This window comes from Athene cunicularia (genome assembly GCF_003259725.1).
Source record: "Athene cunicularia isolate RWA chromosome 5 unlocalized genomic scaffold, athCun1 chr5_part1, whole genome shotgun sequence".
Lineage (NCBI taxonomy): Eukaryota > Metazoa > Chordata > Aves > Strigiformes > Strigidae > Athene > Athene cunicularia.
In genome coordinates, this window is record NW_020799101.1 from 8,710,292 (window position 1) to 8,731,918 (window position 21,627).

At 44.9% G+C, this 21,627-nt stretch overlaps 1 protein-coding gene across 1 annotated transcript in view; it reads right to left on the reverse strand.

Moving 5' to 3' along the window:
* Positions 1-21,627, reverse strand: part of PRKCH (protein kinase C eta) — a 120,475-nt gene that overhangs the window by 12,364 nt on the left and 86,484 nt on the right. Inside the window, exons 11-12 of the mRNA XM_026849361.1 lie at positions 9,115-9,253; positions 7,982-8,170 (exon numbers count right to left, since the gene is read on the reverse strand). Of these exons, the coding sequence (XP_026705162.1) occupies positions 7,982-8,170; positions 9,115-9,253 (328 nt within the window). The remainder of the gene's footprint in view (positions 1-7,981; positions 8,171-9,114; positions 9,254-21,627) is intronic.

The following is a 21,627-nucleotide window of genomic DNA, read 5'->3' on the forward strand; positions in this document are numbered from 1 at the left end:
ATGGCAAAAATGGTCTAGACAAGAGATCATTTAAAACTGGAGAACTCCTCCCCAGCTGGGAAACGACAGGGTCCAGAGTCCTGCTTTTGCTGCAGAGGCTCCGGAGCCAACCAGGAAATGCAAGATGAAAGCATTTCTGAAACACAAAATAAAGAAAAAAAAACCACATTTGCACAGATCCGGTAGAGTTTCACAGAGAGATTCAAATATTGGCCTGACTCTGGCAGCCAAAGCTTAATCAAACTGTGCAAGAGGATTTCTGAAGCTTGCCAACTCTGAAGAGATGCCAAAGAGAATAATTTGCTGGCACATTTGAAGGCATTTTTAATATCTGCCTTTGTTAGCAGGCTCCTCAGCTCTGAGGACAAAGCAATGAACTCATCTAGTTCCCCCTTTGATTTCAGCGGGTCCACCATTGTGTTGTTCCTTTTCCTTTTTATCTTTGTCTAAAAAATACTCCCAGCATCTGGTTCATTCAGAAACAAGTTCATTCTGGCTGTTCCAGCACTGCATGTGAAACAGATTATCTGCCTTTTTCTGTCTGTTGGAAAGAAAGAACCTGGCCCAGATCCGTAGGATGTAAGTGCAAAGGAGAGACATGTGCCTTGTGCAGAGTGATGTAAAGGAAACGCAGGCAACCTTGCACCAGCAGCATATGGCTGCCGCTTTTCACACCTTGTAACTGTTCAGGAGAGAACTGGGGAGCACAAACATAGGGTCTTGGTCTAGCTCACACAGTGGCCAAACTGACTGCCCAGGATGTAAGAAAAGGTACAGAGGCAGCAGGAAGCACATATGCATTGTGCTTGGATGTGCCAAGCAAAGCATGGCCCAGGTATTTTGAGTCATGTGTTGCTTGCTGTAGCGTGCAGGGAGGATGCAGACACCTACCACAATGTCTGAGCTGATGACAGCTAGTTCCGACTGCCCAGTGCCCAGAGGTGCTGGAACCAGAGCAAGTGCAGTGTATGACAAGAATAAACTTCTCCAAAGAACAGTTCAGAAGATCTCACCCTCTGTGCTGATGTTCAGGGTGAACAGGGAGTAGGCAGCTTGGACCATCCACATCTCTCCTGAACTTAGACATCCTTGCCAGCAGTCCAAAACCAGCCCTTTCCCCTTCACTCTTCTGTCACCGCAGACTGTTCACTTCAATTACGTTAAAAAATCTGCCTCTAAGTCTTTCCACTGTGAAAACCCCAGCCTCTGACTTCTCTCCTCATGAATGGCATTTTCAAGTTGCTTACGGCAGTGGGGCCAGTCTGGTTCAGCACAGACACTCACCATCCAGAAAGCCCTTCTGAAAATAAGCCACAGCATACGCAAAAGTGGTCCTCACCAAGGGCTTGGGCAATCATGGTGGCATCCCTTTAAGATGGGTAGTTTACTCCTCCCATAGCACAGCTCAGTGATTACTTTGCTTTCTCTCCTTCAGCTGGGCCCAGGTGAAGTGCCCTAGGGAAATTTCTTTTTTGTATCTCTCCAATCTTCTTTCTTCTGACCCCGTTATGGTAAGTACATGCAGCACAGCCCAAATCTCCAAGGGCTCTGCTGGAGCTGTTATCCTGCATCCAGCCAGACATGGGACATTAGTTCCTCAAACTTTCTTTGGAATGGCAAGAAATAACCACCTGAAGCCTGTACTCCCCAGGGGTCCTGAATTTAACTCACACATGCACACAAACACAATAATCAAATTTATCTCTCATTAGGAGCCATCACTCAGGATTCCTGAGCAACGATGAGCTTGTTTTTACTGGAAGGACGGACAGAGGAGGGTACGCTTCTGATTTAGTTTTTCCTCATCTAGTATCATCTAGAAATTTAGGGAAGAATAAAACCCTAACATACACACACAACTGCTAACTAATTTATTTCTACATATGCATATGGATACAAAAAGCATTTCTACTGTTCACTATTGGTGCCCTCTAACTTAACAACTTGTTATAAGATGGAATTGGGCCACATTTTGAAGTCATATACACAGGCTTCCCCCCCATCAACTTCAGAGAAATTGCTGGTGGAGCAATACACCACTCATCATAGTACCTTGTGGGGAAGTCTGTGTCTGGTGATTACCAGAGTGACTGAGGGACCTAAGGCAGCCTCATATTCACTCTTCTGGGCAGCAAAGGAATGACAAACTTCTGTAGAAAGTTTTGAGTGGCTTTTTTAATTAACAACATGAAAAGTGGCTGAGCTGTTGTGGAAAGGCTGCCATACCTCTCTCCTGCTGAAGCTGCTGGTTGCCATGTGCACTGCAACATTCCTGTGCCCTTTTCTTGCTCTACAAAGAAACCAACGTGTGCTGCCTCCTAGCAAAGGGGGGTAAATTACATGGCTGGTGAGCCCTGGGTACTGAATACTGCAGTGTGTGCTAGCTGTACAAACAAGCCAAAAAACCTAAGGAACAAACTGAAAAGCTCTAGTTTCTGGGTTTCAGTCTGTGACATGGGCTCACAGGAATGGGAGAAAAGGCTTTTCCTTTCTAGATCAGGGCTTTTTTGACTTCTTGATCAGGCTTCAAGGCTGTCTGGATGCAAAGGGGTTGGATTTAAACGTGGCACATTTAACCATTCTCCCTCTGGCTGCTCCCAAGAGCCATCCACACTCATTCCTGGCTGCTGGCAGAAGCTGGGGAGGAAATCCCAACTCCCTCACCTTGCACTCTAACAGTCAAACAAGAGTCCATAAAGCACAGGTCCTGCTGGCCCACAAAGCATCTTTATTGCTGCGGCTGAGTTCAAAGCAAAATCCCCAGACACAACAGCCCCTTGATGTTAACATGGCAGAGCAAAATGCATTTTAAAGCAAGTCTGCCAGAGAAAAGTCTAAAAGAGGATGGGGAAGTGGTGGTCTGTGTGTGTGTTAAGACTCAGTGGTGTTATCAGGGTGCAGAGCACGCCAGGGTATCTGTAGGGGGGAAGTGAACTTAGTGACACGAAGCAGCAGAGCGTTCACTAAACCTTTTGAGAAAGCGTCACTTCCAGGCTATTGTTATCTAGAAAAACAGATCAGCTTCAAGCTTTTCTTTTGCATCCTTGGCACTGTTTTGCCAAGGATGCAAATCATTTTTCTCTGAGATATGGGTCATGTTTACTCTCAGCTGAGCTCCCTCACCTTTCAATACCTCTAACTCTTCACACTAATCCACCAGCATTTGGCTTCCCCTGTGCGGTTCCACCTGCACTGGGCAGGAGCACAGGCTGCTAAAACCAGAGCCAATTTCCTCTGCCCCTTTCTGTTTTCTTGTCTCAAGTTTATTTTTCACATGAAAACCACTTGGAGGGGGACGTAACTATTTTTGCCACCCCATCTCTTATCTCCAGTAATGTTTTTTTTCAAAATACATGTTTTTAACCAGCTGGAGGGAGAACAGGCTTTAGTCTTATTTGTGTCCCCAAAATACAAAGCTACAGGCAAAGCTGCCCGAGCCTCACTTTTGGAAGGAGCAATTCAGCTAGGCCAGAAGTGTTTCAGAGCTCATATTTAGACTGTAGGTTGGCACACAAATGCCAAGACATACCCTCAGCTTTAACAGACTGAGCTGTGACAGGAGTTCAGAAATCCAGGGTGAAAAGGCAGAGCAATTCTACCATTTTCCTGGGGAGATGCTGCTTTTTAGCCCCTTGCTGTTACCTGGCTCTGCACGTAAAATCATCTAAGCTGCAATTGCTCATCCAAGTTTCCAAGCCTTTGGGCCAGCCATTGCTACTTCAGATCATCAGTCCATGGAGCGACTCAATAGGCTTAGCCCTTCTCTCCTCATCTGAAACCAGACTTGGAAAGGAAAATCCCTGCAGCTTTCCGTGTGAATTTTCTTCCCATTACACCATCGACTTTTGAGACCCTATTTTCACTATGTCCCTTCATTCTCCCCTCCAACTAAGCCTGACTGTGAGCAAGACAGCGTGACTGAATTGCATTTGAGAAAGTCATACATGAAGCGAGTGAAACATGCTGCCAAAATACCACCCCGCTTATGGGAAATGAGAGGATTGTATTTCATTCTGCAGTTCACTCAGCTGAATCCCAAAGCCTCTGGCTGCCTGGAAAGCCACCTTTTTTGCTAGTGACAATTTACAAATTCAGAACACTGACATGCTGTAACAAAGCGAACTCCAGCTGCATTCTCACCATAAAAGATATGGTGTGCCAGTCTGTGCTCCCCCTCTGCTCGCAAAGTTTCTCCTTCACAGTCTCTTCATCATCAGGCACTGCTGACTCTGTCAGCTGATGGCAAAGCGTATTTCAAAGCACTTCTTTTACAGACACAAACCCAATAGCTCCTCTGGCATAAACTCCTTGTGACTGCCTTCAGGTAGGGCTATGGAGAAACCTTTTTTTGGGGGGAGGAATCAAAATCAAAGCAAAACTTACATTTAGAATGAGCTGAAGTGGTCTGAATCCATTCATCAGCAATTCTCCTTTTTTGCACTTTTTTACTCCCACAAGCAAATACATGCTCAGTTGACTTGCTCACTTGCTCACAAGCAGGGGGAGACCTCAGTTTGAGTTCTCTCTGCCTGACTTGAACCATCAATACCTAAATTCCCCAGTGACACACTCAGATGGGACAGGGTACATGAGTGAGATTTTCTACTTCCCTCCTCTGGGAATATCAACTCCAGCAAAATGCTGATGATTTACACTGATTTAACTCTGCCCTACTCTTTCCCAGATGTTAAGGGAAAATATCAAGGACAAAAAAAAAAAAATACAGAGGGAAACGGATAAAAAATTCTTTTTCTAGAACACAAACATTTCTGCTTTCAACACTAAACAAGGTCTCTGGAGACTGAGGTTGGTTTTGTTTTCCTTGATACCAGTGCTCAAAAAAATGCCAGGAACACCCAGTGACCTAAATGAGGTCCTAAGGACATATTTTGGTTATTATCAGGAAACTGCAAAGATGAACAGGATGCAACCTTCAGAAAGCATGTGGTTTCTGATGGGGGAAATTGGTGAAGCACATTTAAGGTAAATGAAAGTAAACCAAAATAACAGCATCCGTCCTAAAACTATAATCCTTGTTTACAATGAAGTTCTTCATGAAAGCAAACAGATCAAGTGCTTTCTAAACCTAGATATATCCATTTGTAGAGCATCTCTAAGCACCTATGCCTAATTGCATCTTCCTGGAAGAAGAATTTGATTTTCATTTCAGAGCTTTTTATCACTCTTGACTAAGCAAATTCTCTCTAGTCCTGTTCAAGGTTAGAGGCCAGAACTTTTAGTGAGGGGATAATCCAGCTATTAAGGCTATTAAGGCCTTAGCCTGCAATACAAGAGACCCCATGTTTAATTCCCTGGTCTTCCATAGGCTTCCCATACCATGCAATTACTTGTAATCATTTATGTCACTGCAGTAATTGAGTGGTCTGACTTTCCAGAGCTCTTAGTATCATGGGTTAGAAAGCACTGTCACAGCTGTAAACCAGGGAGCTTGAGTTCACTTTTTCTTGGAGGTAAACACAGCAGTGATTAGAAGATGGTCACACAGCAATAATGCTGTATCTAAGAGAAATAATATTAGTCTGTGAGAAAAAAATCTACACGTTTAGCAGCTAGGAAATCTACTGTCTTCCTTCATAAAAGAGTCATGAGGGGACAAAAAAGCCAGGTTCACCGCTCTGTGTTATAGTGACACCTAAAAATACTGACCATACACTATCAGTACACTGAGAATATAATACCTCAGCAGTGATCGCATTTGTTATCATTCTAAAGAAATCAAAGTGTGTGGGTTTCTTTCCATTTTAATCTAGAGCCCCAGACAATCTCATGACAGGATGTTTTCTTCCTGTTAAAACCAACATGTTCTGATGCCTCTAAAAACTCAGAGTAAGAAAGGGAGGAAGATATGAGGAGCAATTCTAGAGAACAGCTCTTGATCCCAAAAGCACTGGCTATAAAGCTGCAGAAATTCAGGCTGTAGCCTGTAAAATAAGATGCAAGTGTCACCTCCTGGTAGCGGCCACCCAGGGAACAGAAACACTGAAGAACTGAAGGTCCAGTAAAAATTTCTGATGCAACTTCCTACAAGTTATCATGAGGCATTGTGAATGCCCCGAATTCCAACCTTTTTCTCAAAGCAGACACAACATAGTTCTTTCTCTTGAACAACACGCGCATTTCAGAGAGGTAGTTTTGCTTCCATTTGTGTTTCACAGCACACAAGCAGAATGGCTGGAGAGGAGACCCTTTTTCAGACAAGTAGTAACCAGCAACTGCGAAGTTGCCTATGCAGTTTTGGAGACATTCAGCTGACCTTTATTTAAATTCTTAGCTCCCTCCTCAGTTCTGGCCCTCTTCCTCTAGTGCTACTTATAATGCTGCTTGCCTGTTAATCACAGAAGGGACTCGCTGTTAAAAGTTGGGCTCTGAACATGGGCTAGAGCAGCCTGGGGTGACTGCAAAGCTTACCCTGGCTATTTCCATGAGGTTCCTATCAGAACTAGGAAAATAAGCATTTCATCAAGAAGCTAAAACACAAATCATATTTTATTACACCCTGAAACTCCTGTTATGATAAGCATCTATCTGACCACATTTTACCTCCTTCTCATGCTTATGCAAGATACCTGCAACAAATTCACTCTATTACTTGTCACTGCAGAAGAGAAATTGGCTCAGGCATTCAAGAGTCCCAACCCAACAACACGAATGCTGCTCCAGAAGCTGCAATGAGTCTGAACCTTTTTTTTTCCCCCTAAATATATATTGCAGGTTATTTCCAAAACCCAAGGGGGCCTTCAGCATGACAATCACTCCTAAGCACAACCTATGACTTCAAAGCACAACCCTTTGCCTCCTCAAAAAGTGGATTTTATTCTCAGTTGATTTATGTGGAATTTATTAGATGCATTTTCAGATACAGAAAGTAGTTGCTCAGTTTATACGCAACAGAAACCTTTCAGATTCTTGCTACTAAAGTTCTGATGAAAACAAACTCTCCTCTTTCCTTTACATGGCCCCATCATTCATTACCCCATTTCCTTGAGTCAGCACTCCACAAGTTACTATGAATTACTATCTTACACAACTATTTCTTAGATCCCTCTATCACCACAATAATTAGTAGTATCCAGTCTTAAATGCATCGTTGTTCACTGTGCTTTTGCAAGGAAAGGGAATACTCTCTCTCTCTCTCCAAAGTGTGCTTAGAGATATTAAGTGATTTGATCAGGGGCAGGAAGAAGTCAGCAGCAGAACAGCCAAGTTAGGTCTCCAGATTCGCATGTTAACACCCCCGATATTTAATCACCTTCTGATTCATTACAGTGAAGCCAGGCAGTTCCAGTGCACTAGGTGCTGTTTGTACACGCACAGCCTGAAATCTCAGAAAATTTCATTCCCATGTCACAGGCAAAGATGTGAGGCATGCAGATAAGATTGCTCCTAAGAAAATTCAGGAATACATGGCAGAACAAGGACTAAGTGTAGACAGCAACAGCTCTCCTCAGCCTCATTTTTTTGCCCAAACACACAAAACTAAAAACCTGTCTTTGTACGCAGGTAGACAGCAATTCCTGTGGGAAGGCTGACATTACCAACAGGCACAACGAAGGATTATCACAAAGACTTCACTTCTTTGCCACTCCAGTCTCATGGAATTCATATGGTCGTTACTGATTAAATACTGTGTATACCTGCTGCTTCTGTTCTGGAAGATGACCATATGTTGCAAATTATTAAGTCAGCAGGGGAATGCCCAGACACACAAATATGCACACATCTTGCTTGCCAAGTCGGCTGCTGAACTGTATAAAGGACATAACTATACACACACACCTAAGCACCTAAGCGTGGCAGGAATTTTTTATTTTTGTTTACCCTTCAATCCAAGATAAGAAAAGGGTCAGGGTCAGGGTAACTGTGATTTGTGAGTGGCCATACCTCAGACCTGTTTTCTTTTGCTAGATTTAGACTGAAGAAAGCCAGGATAGGAATCATGCAAACAGCCAAAGAAACTCACTGCTTTGAGGATTGCCACTGCGTCCTGCTGGAGCCAAGTTGGGTAGACAACTTCATCATTCAGAATGGCCTCAAAGAGGTCGTCCTCGTTCTCTGCCTCAAAGGGCGCATGGCCACACAGCATCTCGTACAGCAGCACGCCCATGGCCCACCAGTCAACGTCAGGGCCATACAGCATCTCCTGCAGGATCTGAAGGAGGAATGGGAAAGAAATATCAACCCTGAAGTTTCTTAAACTGAGCAGAGGAGGAAAAAGGGTTTGGAAACATTAACACAGAAGTTTTTGCTGTGTCCTAACAGTGCTCTCTGCTAGGCTGGCTGGATGTCCCAGAACATATAGGTGATCTCAAGCTGGGAACCCCCAGATTTGCACTAAGGTACATCAGATCCATTAAACAAGGGCTGAACTAGCTTGGCTGCTCACAGGGGAATCAAGCCCTCAGAAATAATGCTAGGGGCTAATCGTGAGGAAAAGGGGCATTTCAGCAAAACTGTTTGAGCATCCAAAATGGCAGAACAGCCATGCGTGTGGGTTGACACCATTTTTTCCTTGCCTCTGGGAAGTAAATATTTACCCAGCTCCAATGGCAAGGCTTTCAGCTGGAGAGGGGAAGGAGCACAAGTGTGTGAGAAAGGAACAGACAGCAATCACAGACAAAAATTCAATTGTGTTGAAGAAGGATCTGAAACCCTGTCAGAACATCTGACAACATCTGGAGGACAGCTGTTCCTTAAAGAGGTGTTTAGTAATTTTGTAATGAGATTGGGGAATGACAGGGAAGGGAAGGAGGTAGAAAAAGGAATTGGGAAACAAGAGAGAATTCAATCTCCTTTCAAATTAAATTGGGTATTATCTGTATGTGCCTCTCAAGATTTTGCAGCTGTGCCTCCATTTTTCACCTCACATTTCTTAAAGAAAAACACAGACTTGGTGTCTACAGCAGCCTGAAGATTTACTCATGCTTTGCTTGCACAAGGGACTGATAATACAAGCATGCACCTAGGAGGAAAGCTTGCACCCAGCAGTCAAAAAAGGTGTAGCTAAAAACACCCAAGTACACTTGCTGTTCTAAAGCTAACCTATGCTTTTCACATTGTAATCAAGTTTTCCTGGCCAAGAAAGGTTTCTTATACCTCTGGAGCGATGTAGTCTGGTGTACCACAGAAGGTAGCTGTGGTAATACCATCATGAATGCCCTCTTTGCACATTCCAAAGTCTGCCAGCTTGCAGTGACCCTCGTAGTCCAGCAGCACGTTGTCCAGCTTCAAGTCCCTGTAACGAGAATCATTCACCAAGTTTCTATGTGCTTGGAGCAGCCACAGCAAACGGAGGCAGCAACCGAGGCCTCAGAAGCTTAACCTGTAAACTGGACAAGCCTCATAATCATAAAAAACCAAACAGAAGTCATGCAGGAAGGGTTTTCTTTTGCTTCATCTCTTACAAAAGGGAGGGAGGAACAAACATCATTCTGCCAAACTGTGTTTAATATGGGCAGGTGCTATATAAGTTCGCCCACATGGCTTTCCAAACACACCACAAGCCTGGCTGGCAGAGCTCCTGCTCATTTAGCTCTGGGACCCACTGGAGCAGAGGTTGCCAGAGCTGTCAAATTGCGTAACGATGTTATGATGCAGCAAAATGCACCGCACAGGACATGTTCTGATTCAGCAAAGTGCCACGCTGGGAGCACACAGCAGGGAGGCATGCAAGACCTCTGCAGAGGAGCAGCAGATCCCCTCTTCTCCTGAAGTGTTGGGGGTTTAGTCCCAGACTTCCCTGTATCAGGGCAAGCCTGACTGATAAACACCACCTGGAGCGTTATCCAAGCTGAGAAACCCCCTGCCAACACCATGCCACAAGGGCAGGGGGAATCTTTGGCCAACATGGGGTGCAGTCTTAAAGTCTTCCCAGATGTATCAACTCCACAGGACTGTACTAATGTAAGATATTAGTGTCCCCCATAGTGCTCGTTGGGGTGGGGACCTCCTTGTGACTGTCACAAGAGACCTGCAGCCAAACAAGCTGCAGAAAGGCACGTTTTCCAATACATCACCTCTAACAGCCTTGGAGCTCCTTGTCAAAACCAGAGCTGCCAAAATGACAGAGCCCTAACAAAGCTTATCAGCTTGCCTGACCTTGAGATTGCTTGAGGGAATAGCCCACAGCCAGAAGTGCCATCAGGAACATGACCAGAAAGCACAGGGTCATCTACAGACTTAGGTAATGCCTTCCTAAAAATACAAACCAGCTAGCAGCACCTCTGCTTTTCAGCTGCCAGACAAGCTCTAGAGGCACCATCACAGATGGAGAAAAGGAGTTACAATGACAGCTCTGTGCAATACAAATAGGTCACAGTTCATTTTTTTGAACTGGCTCAGGTATCAGTCCAAGCACTGCACTGAGCCCTCATAGCAGCTCTGAGGTAGGGAAGTGCTACCACTGACATTTTAGGGAGATGGAGGACAACTTAAAGGCCTAGTCAAAGGCACTTTCCAAGTCATTTCAGATGTCCCTTTAAGGATCAAATAACTACATATACTTGAGGGTCTTGGGGCTCCTTCATGGAATCCATGCTGGAACTTGATCCATTTTGGTCTCTGGTTGAACATCTATTTCCCCAGAAAGAGGGAGCAGCGGGGAGGGTGGTAACATAGGTGGTGGCACCTCCATATCAATATGAAAACCTATGGGTGAGCTGAAATCTGAATCCAGTTTGACCCTGTTCATCCTCCATCTATAATCTTAAAGTGAAAATCAGGTGGCCAATTGCTCTGTTATGCATTGGCATTTCTACACCCCACACCACCACTGGAAGCCTCTCTGGAGCTTGAGACAGCTCTCCCTCAAATTCACTGTTGCAGTGGAAAGATTAATGAGTCATTGTGCTGGACAATCAGAGCCACATCCTGTCCTAAGAAGTAAGAAAAATTATTATTAGCCTCTTTTGAATGGATGGAAAAGTGAGGGGTAGAGGTTAAGAAATTTGCCTGTGTTCCCCAGAGTCAAGACAGATTCAGCTTCCTGAATTCCAGATCCTAATCACAAGATCATACATCCTCTCTTCAACTTTAACATGGCATGGCAACACAAGCCAACAAAAAGTCCTCTGCAATGATGCCGTGCCCTTCCCAGCAGGCCCACCAGCTCTCCGGTGGCCAGTGAAATCTGGATGCTGAGGATAGTGCCTAAGCCTGTCTTATGCTGCAGTGTTTACTCTAGGTGGGATGTTCAGCAGAAGACACTTATTTTTGCCCTTCTGAGAATTAAAAATGGCTGTTAAGGCATGTGGGCAAAGGCTCATCCTGGAAAGGCTTTAAGTGAGCACAGTGAGAGGTATTGTATGTGCTCGCCCATGACAGTACGCCTTCAGCAGCAGTTTACAGCCAAAGCTCCTGTTGCTCTTCCTTGTGGTTCCTGGCAGAGCAGGGAAGCCCTCCAAGCATGAAGGCAGGCCTTGTTTCCAGGAATCTGCAACGATGCGATTGAAATGCGCAGTTTAGTCTTGGCTCGGTTTTAAATCCAGCAAACACCTTTTTGGTCCTGGGCAAGCCTGACTGTTGGGGGTGCCCCTAAAGGTGTAACTAGAAGGGGAATTTCGGTGAACTTGCTTGGAGATCCCCCTTGCAAACCTCCCCCCACTCCGCAAAACATCTGCCATGTCCTGGCATGCTTTGGGAATATCTCAAAATACACCTTCCTTATACCTGAGCCAGCAGGAACACAGTCACATACACTGAGTGAGGCAGGTTACAGTCCCGCACGGAGAGCCAGAGGAGCAGAGGCAAGACACAGCTACAAGGCAGGACCAGTTCTGCAGGCCACACCACCAGGCACTCTGCCACTTCTCAGTCTCTGCCCCACAGGACATGCTGCAAAAGTACCCAAATCCCTGCTAGCTGTATAACACACCATGCTCACTAGAGCACCAAGATGGCACGAGCTTCTGCAGGTGCAAGCACACTGCGCGTGCTGCGTCCTCCCAGAGAGCATGTACATAAGTAACTGCCATTAAATTTAAACTGTCTTTCACTGAGTAAGTACAGTTTTAACCACACAGGCAAACCTCCAGCCCTTTGGCTTCTCTACATGGCACGTTAAAGCCATTAAGAGCGCCTGTTGCCTCCTCCTGCAGTTGGGATACCAGCTTCTCCTGACTTCTTTCCAGCAACATGAAACCCAAAACTTTCAGTTTTATTTTCGCGTAACCTGTAACGTGACATCAATCTGGTCTCGCTTGCTCAGGTGCTCTGGCTACGTGCAGATCATTTTAGAAGAGAACCTCCCGTAACCAAAGACTTCTCAATGCTCTTGGCTTGGCAGGGCCACAGAAGATGGCCCCACACGCCGCTCCTCAGAGCAGGTCATGTACGCTCAGCCATGCTGCTCCTCTGAAACCTGCTCACTTGAGCTGCCCTTTAAGATAATTTTCTGGGAAAGTTGTGGTTTGGTCTCGTGTTTGAGCATTTGTCTCAAATGATCACAGCAGCCGTAAGCTCTGTACTCGCTGCTCGGTGTTGACAGGTCTCCCCACGCATCGTAACCTGTGAACCAGCACAGCCACATGAGAGGAAAAACACTGACAGGTTTCTGAGATTTACAAGCAGCTCTTCATTTTTGCATCAAGGATTCCGGGAAGCTGATGAAACTGGAAGTCATCCAGCTCAGAAAGCCCAAATCTACCTCATTTCCTTAATACTTGCATTTTCCATTCAATATTTTTAGCAGTTCAATGAAGCAATAACAGCGGAGAGGTTTTCTGAGGGCTGCGTTTCTAAGGTCCGGCTGAGGTTCTGCCTTTCACTGGCAAACCTCCACTGGAAAACAGGCTTCATCCTGACTCAGAAAGGCCGCCTTTGTCCTCACAGGCAGCTACAGCACATCGGCTTAACGGCCTCAGTTTAGTCTAGACCCAGAAGAAATGACAAAATGAGCTGCTTCAGCGTCACTCGCTGGAAGAGGTATTCTTTACACATCTGCTGCTTGAGTTTAACATTCGTAAGAAACCCAAAATTACAATTGCAGATGATCCTGAAACATCTGTCAAATACAACTTCCCTGCACCAGGGAGTTTTGCCAGTGAATAGGCGTTACACACGTACCTGCCACTCACTCTACCCCGATCATCTTACTCGTGATATAGAAACTATATTTGAAAGGATGAAGTTTTGGGTTTGGTTTTTTTCCTGCTTCGGTTGTACCACTCTGTGCAGTAAGGATCTTCTTCACAGAAGTAGGGGTAGCAGAAACTGGCTTCCTGCCTCAGTTCCGCCTCAGTTTAAGGTTCTCTCAGGTTTGGTAATCCCAAAGATCCATTTTAAAACTCATGAAAGCCTTTTGTTCCCATCTCAATACAAATCATTTATTCATGAAAGACATAGATACAGAACAGTGGGAGCTAGCCACAAATGTAGGTGTGACTAATGAAAAACCTCAGCCAAGTGTTTTTTAAAAAACACACAATTAAAACTAATATCTCCAAACCTGGAATTAGCTAAATTAGTCATTTTGGCATATCTGAAAGGAAAACATTTTGCTTTTTCATGGCATGCAAGGCCATTTAGACACTCCTTGGAAACATGCTTGGGCGAGCAAAGGCACTTTCAAACCCCTTTTTCAAGCAGCGAGTAGATTTTGATTTTTCTCCACCTCTTCTGCTGAAGTCATTTTACTTCACGGAAATACTGAAATCTCCATCACGATGGAGAAAAATGTGTTTCTATAGCCTGCTCTGGTAGTCAAAGCAGTACACATTTCCAGCTCCTGTTCCAATGAGATTGTAATTACTTTTTGCAAAATGAAGCAACTACAACAGAGGAGAACAGAAGATGCACAACCTGCGGAATAGCACAGTTGGTAAGATACTGAAGAGATAGGATTTTTCAAGTTGAAGGCCTTGCTCCAAATAGAGTGGACAACAGATTTAAACCAGTATACTGATTAAATAAGGAGGAGAACAGATGGAGATCTCAGTTTTATGTAAAGCCCTAATACTCATGTGAAGCTAATATCGTTTCCCATTTTCCTCGGCATTCATTAATAACACCCAAACCAAAATATTTTCTTTTATTTGAAAGCAATACTCTCAAGTTGCAAAAAAATACTGTTGCTTTAAAAAGGCTCTAGCAATTATTTTGGGCCCACAAAATCTGAAACCATTTCCTATCTTTCCACACCAAATTTTGGAGACTCAGTTACCAAACTCAAAGCAAATAATTATTTTCACAATTCCATTCCCACCAGCTTTAGATAAGGGACCTCCACATTTTGTTCCCAAGATTTCATACCATTTAGGGAATTAAGGCTATTTCCAGTCCCCTTGTGCCTTGGGTTGTGGAGAACTCACTTAAAAATTCCTTCACAGAAGATGTTCACATCTCCCACATTTTCCTACTAACAACCAAACATTATTTATTTTTATGGTCAAGTAATGTTTTATAACCAAAAACTCATATACTCACAGCATCAAGGAAGAGTCAAGCAGATTTCCTAAGCAGTGGTAAAGCTGAGTGTCAGCAGGCAGCAGTAAATACGGGCTAAAGAACACACCTGAAATATATTCTATCAGAGCCAAGATATAAAAACACAGGCTGAACTGCTTAGTTACTACCACATCTTTAGGGCAGGGGGAAATATCGAAATCACAAATGAAAAAAAAAAAAAAAAAAAAAAAAAGTTACTGGCCTTTCAAAAAGGGAACAACAAAACAGAGATCAAAAAAAGATCAAGCTGCTCTGAGCTGGAGAAAAGAAGTTTGAAATCCTGCATTTTGCTGCCAAATAAAAGGACGAGCTGTTGCTCCCTTCCAGCCTCAGAGGTTTCCTCTAATTTGACTCCTGTCATATTTTAAAGGGCAAAATCAGGATAACTGGAGCTTCCAGAGGGCACTCTCTTGGGTGCAGAACCAAAGGTAAGACTTAGCGCTGTGACACGGCACATAACCAGCATGTAGCCGCTTACTTACACCACCACTCGGGGCTGACGTGCTGAGATAGAAAGCGGTGCTTTATGCACCCAAAGCTTCACAATGCAGCCCCTAAACCCCGTGGGATTTAGTCCGTGCGCTCTGTCCGTCCAGGCACTGCATGATGTAACACTGAAATACAGTGTAGGGACTGCAAAACATAACTTCAACTCCCTGTTTTCTTGAAAAACATTCTCCTAGGTAAAGAAAATGTTCCTTCTAGTCTCCAATGAACTTCTGAGGCGCGGACCCATTCAGACCACCAGTGTGCATGACAGCCTGACCACAGCAGGTGTACTGCAGCTTGCAGTGCAACACAATGGGACAGAAATGAAAGGAAGATCTCTCCAGGTATTTGTAATTCAAAACTACCAGAAAGCAGGAATGAAACATAGCAAGGTGCCCTTCTCCACTGTCCCAACAACCAGAAGTTGTTTTCAAAATCTGACCACACTTAAGTGGTTATCGACTGTAAATACAGCCACAGCTGCTCCAGACTGAACTTCTGCATTTCTCAGAAACAATGAAAAGCAGAAATGTGACTTAATGATTCAAGAAACCATCTCAGACCCAAGATAAGTGGTACAAGCGAGTGAAACTCCACTGCAAATTAACACCCATTGCTAGGCCATGCAACAGGAGACAGCTGCCTGTCCTTGCCAGCTGCTTTGTTCATCTGGGAGGCAGAGGAGGCTCGTGGGGAAGGGCGATACCCCAGGCATCTCAGTACCTGAGCAGTTCTGCAGCCAGGAACCCAGCACCATTCCTGAGGATTTTATAGCCTCATCCCAAGGGCAGCACATCCTACAGACTCCGCAGAGAGCTGTCGAGGGGGAATGTGGCAGAATGTAACAGAGCTCCATGGCTTTCCTCCGCTTCACCTAGCCCACCCACACCGGCACACAGAGCACAGACCTTTTGAAATGCTCTGTGCCCACGTGCTAGGATAAAGGCATGATGGATTACAGTCACACAGCCTCCAAAGCAGGCTCCACCGCTCTTGCAGACACCAGGATGGCAGAGGGTGATGCAACCTGTGCCCGTGTCCGGGGTCAGACACAAAGCCAGAACGTGTGGCTGAACTTTTCTGACAACTCATGTCAGAGCGCACAGACAAGGACTGCTCTGGAGGGCAAGGTGGATGTTTGAATGTGTGCAAAGCAGAGGGAGATCCTTACACCCACCTGCATGTGTGCTCTTCAGTATGTCCAAAGGCACTCTGTATCAGCCTTACACACTCACAGGGATAAATCAAATTAAGCTTTAAAATACATTCTTGCTCTGTTTCTTGGGCTTCAGACTAATCTCTGATTGGCAAGCACTTGTATCCAGAAGTGCTGTTATTAGATTTTAAATTCAAGCAGCCCTTCAAGCATAAGGACAAGTTCCTGCAAGCCATCTGCCCAGGTTAAGGCAGCACCATGGGTTTTTTGGAGGAGATGGGCTGGAACCCAGTGCTGCCGGCTCCCCATCTGCGTGACCCCTTCCTGCTGGCGGGGTCTCTCTGGAAGCCGGTTTCCCAGACCACATCAGAGCACTGGTTTGCTCCCAGTGCTCACCAGGCTGCGGTTCCAGAGATGAAGCGGTGCCCAAGGCATTGACTTCTCTTACAGCAAAGGAGCTGGCATTACTCAGGATCCAAGACCTCTCTGATGGTTTGAACTGCCAGCAGTCCCACCTACCCTCCCTCTGGGCACTTCAGAAAAGCGTCTGTGGAAGCTAACACAATTACTGACATGATTTCATTGCTATTGAGATGAATGGACATGATTCATCTTCTAGTTAAATTAGAGTGGTAGGCTAAAGTATATAGGCATAGAATAGAAAACCCCTCAGCATACCACAATAGATTATCACAAAGCTTCCATCAGGTTAGTGGGTCTGAACCCAAGTGGTAGAGATCCAGTGGGACCCCACGGGTGCCCCGAGTCCCTTCAGGGTCAGGCACACCTATAAGCTTCCCCTTTATTACATGCACAGCAGCTGTAAGAGAGGTAATGATAGTTTCCAAAGGCAGCTTTACAAGGTCAGAAAGACACTCTTGTGAAATGGGGCGGCCGAGAGCCGAAGCCATTTCTGCTGAAACACAGACGCGCTGGAGATTGCTACATTGGAGTAATCCCAAAGATGGCGCAATCTATATGTATTTATATGTCCACATTTGTGTGCATACTTTTTTTTATATACATATATATAATACATATATTATTTGCTACTCTTTTATGTGGGACTCTAGTCAGGAAAGAGGAGTTACACTTGAGGTATTTCCCCAAATCCCAGAGCAAATGTCCTCCCATTTACTGCGGGAAGGGAAAGGTGGACAGAAAAAGGCTTCGTGTCCAGCTCTTGGTATGCACGCCACGCACTCCCTCTCCGGATGAGCCGCCAGCCTAGTCCTGTGATAGACTCCTCGGTCCCACTGGGCAGCGACACTGGAATTTGCTGGCCCTGAAACATCACTTGCTGAGTTGCTCCCAACAGAGCTCCTATTTTACCCTTGCCAGAAAAAGAGGGAAAGAGAAAAAAAAAACCCAAACCACAATGCTTCTTTCTGTAAGTCCCCTTGCCTGACATCTTCAGAAGAGGCATACAACAGACTCTAGACCCAAATTCATGAACATGAATCAGATGTGGATTTATGACTGACAGTGCCAAGAGAGGTTAAAAAGTACAACCCTGTTATGTCACCTTGAAAAAAAAAATAGACCAACATTGATTCAAAACCCAATATAGAAATTAAAATTAAATCAGGCTTGTGCCCACAGTACATAGTCTCAGTGCTTCAAGATGGAGTAAAAGAGTTACCCAAGGTTAACGATCCCCAACTGCCCACAACCCACCGTAGAGCTGCACGAAGGCCCTGTCCCAAACCCAAGCTGTGCTGGTAGGATCAGGATTGGTCTGTGCTGCTGAAAGGGCTCCTCTTTCCATCCGCAGTGACATGTCCCCATTTCATCACTGTGTGCCACTAAGCCTGCCCTGAGGGAATTAGACAGTAGCTCACACCAAAGCCACCCTCCTGTGCTCTCACTGCTGATCTCACAGCTGCCATGAAATCCACCCTCCCCACACTTGGAGTCTTAGGAAGAATGTTTCACTCCAGGAAATATCAAAGAAAAAAAAAAAAAAAAGGTGGCCCTACCCATGACAACCATGTGTGCAGACTGCCCCTGGCAACAGCTTGGGCAGCAGACCAACCTGTGCTAGTATTAGTAATGTCACCAGGGTTTGTGGGGAAGACACTCCTGCATTGAACCTGTATGTCTAGTCAGGCAAACTTCTCCATATTCATCTGATACAGATAAAATTCTCTGCTCTGAGCCTGATCCTGAACCCAGGGAAACCAGTGGAAAAAAAGTCATTTGAAGATCCATCGATTTTGGATTAGGCCCTTAATAAAAAAAACCCAAAAAATATTAACCGTATTAAGGCTCTGAATTACAGACCCAGATTTATAAAGCTAAGGCTATAGGTGCTAATCTCCCTTCTATCATGGATGGAATGAACAAAGCTGAAGGCAGAAGTACTGTATTTTTAGATGGGATTTTTAAAGGTACTTTGCTTTAGCCTCTAAGATTTCCACTGCCAAATTTACTATTAACTTTTGAAGGAGCAACACTGGGCCAGCACAGATGCTTTTGAAAATCTCACCATCTGCACTAAATTTTTATGCAAACAGCAAAAGAGCAGTCTCTGTGCTAGTGACACATTGTGGGCACAAAGGACACAGGCATCCCAGCACGCTGTGGGGTGGGTACTGCCTAGCTCCCCTTGGAACAAAGTTTAAATATATTTCCTAGGAGATGCTTTCTTGAGAGGTGTTTCTTAAAAAAACCCAGAGACCATCACTGATATAATTGATTCTCTTTTTTCTAAGACTCCAAAGAACCTGCGGGCAAACAAAGTGCTTTTCGGACTGCTCTGATCTCCCTGCTTTTCACCACAACAATCACTTAAATAGCAGCAGTGAAATCAGATGGAAGAGGTATTTGTAGGAGCCTAGCAAATGGGTCATTATCCCAAGATTTAGTTTCTCATTTCATGTGGATTACTGTTGCTATTCACTCATTACAGGTGATTCATCCAGGGCTGTGTGAAGCCCGAGTATCCTGGATAAGCAGGGCAAAGCCAGGTGAAACTCCTGGCTGGGCATGCTGAGCTCTCTGCAATCCCCCTCCCACTTCTGGGGACTCCTCCCAAGCTGCCTGCCTGCAAGAACCAGCGACACTGAGCTTTGTGCCAGGCCAACAGAGCAGACTAGATCCCACGTGTCACCCCAAATGCCATACAGGCATCAAACAGACCCCAGACTGCCCACGACCAATGCTGTCCCCACATCACAAGTCTCCCTGGTCAGAGCTCCTTCCCCAGCTAGCACAGGAAGACATGGGCTTTCCCAAGGCAGTTCAGACCCTCTCAAATTCGACTCAACAGCTGGAAAGGCTAAATTCCCAAATTAGGTGCCTTAGCTGGTTGCCCAACTGCAAGAAAAACAGAAGTAACTTAGAGCAGAAGTCAATCAATGCTCAGCTGACATGGCTACCATGCACAAAAAGCTTCCAACTCCCCTGTTTCTGTAATATATAAAACAAATGAATCAGAAAATGAAAATAAGCATTGTCTCAATTGACCTCATCTAGATAAAGGATAGAAATGTGATCTGAATGAGGAAAGTCTGTCTTTACACTGCTCACCTCTTGAGTTTTTAGCACATAGATCTGTCAAGTCCCTGCACGAGAGTCACTGCAGCCCCCAGTGGCACCTCCCCAGTACCATAGGTCACACTGGCCTCTGCAACGCACGAGCATGGAGGAGGATACCCAGTGGTACTCTGTCTTTGGGAATATGCCTCCTGGCACGACCTGGCTTTCTGTGGCACCACACTGAAAGATTGCTTTCCAGACCAAATATTACAGTCTTTCCCCTGATAAAACTAGCCAGTTCCTCCATTGACAACTACAGTCACATCTTTGTAACATGAAGAACCCGTGCCCCTTTCCTTTCATCACTCAATATCAACTCCAGGGAAGGAACTGGGAAGTTTGTGTAAGAGAAGCACAAGGGGCATCTTCAGGACAGGAATGGGAATAATGACTAACACTAGCATGCAGCAATCTCCAGCTAAGATGGAAATTTGGGGGTGTTACCCATGAGTAGCATGTGCCTTTCAGTTGGCTGATTCGGAGTCAATTCAACACTGTGACTCTGTGTGTTCACTCTTCTTTCCAGGACGAGGATGCCTTGTTTACTGGAAGGTACCTGGGACAACCATCCTAATGGCAGCCTTTTTCAGGCCAACACCGCAGACTACAGGACACCCAGATTTTGCTATTTTAACTGAAGAAGATCTGAAGTTGTCAAGGTCCCTCTTGCTTACATAGGCCTTGACTATATGCTTGAGTGTCTTGATCATAAATGCAGGAAATTTCTGCAGGAAAAAAAGATACCACAAATCCTCACTGAAACTTACTTCTAATCTAGGGGGACAAGAAACAGGCAAACCAGACAGAAATCTTTGCTGAGAGGTGTGATGGTACCAAGTCAGATCAAAACTCAGGATTAAAGATTCTACATTTAAACTTCTCATGTTTACACAGGCAAGAATTGCACAACAATACACATTTTTTATCACAATACAAAAGTTAGTCAACTTGAAGGCAAAACTCCTTGTCTGTGCTTGCTAAAGGTACACTTAGGTGACATCTAAAGTGCATTGGGTTTTAGCTCATGTCCTCATCAAAGTTTAGCACACTCCACCTACAAGGCTGTATTTTTATTTTGTGGCAGGAAAGCAGTTCTTAATGTTATTGACGATTCCATTGGGTTCGGTCAGCAAGTACTTCAAACTCATCTACACAGTCAAGCGCTGCTACTCTCAGACTGCTGTTTTCAGATACTGTCCCCATGAATAAATAATTGATTGATGACTAATGGAAGACCTTAGAGGCTCAGGGAGAACAGAATGACTCTTTACTGCCCTGAGAAAAAGGAACAAAATGTGAATTATTTTAATATTAACATGCTGATGTGCATCACCCACAAAAGATACATTAAAGCTAATGAATTCCTGGAACTGTTCTAGGTAGACTACGCAGACAAGGAGCAATAGATGACCTGTGTCCTCTCTGCGCTTTGGGGACACCATACACATGCAGTTTACCTGTTGCCCATTTCTGTTTTCAAGCAGACTTCACAGTGCTTTACTATAAAATGGTTGGCAAACCTCTTTATGATTTTGCATGAGAAATAATTTCATGGTAGGGTTGTGAGAGCAGAGGACACTGCATGGGGGATGGTGGTGTGGGTGCTGCAGCGTACTTCATGCTAGACTGTAAGAGGAAATCCCACCGTGACATAGCAGCCACTTTCACATCAAGATTACATCCATGTGCATCGGGAATCAGCTTTTAAACACAGGGTTACTTTCACTTCCCACGCCACATGGCCCCGTGGTGACTTGGGAAGCACCACAGTGATATGAATGTAAACCCAACTTACTTCCTTTCCAGCCAATTCGGTAATTTTGTAGCACTGGTTATAAATCTCTGCATTTCTATCACTCATGCCTGTGTCTGTACACCCATCCCTGCTAGGAACTCAACGTTTTGACATCTGATTTGCTGCCCCCAGATCAAGCTCTCACTGTCACGTGTGGCATCACTGGCAACCTTCGCCATGGCTGGAA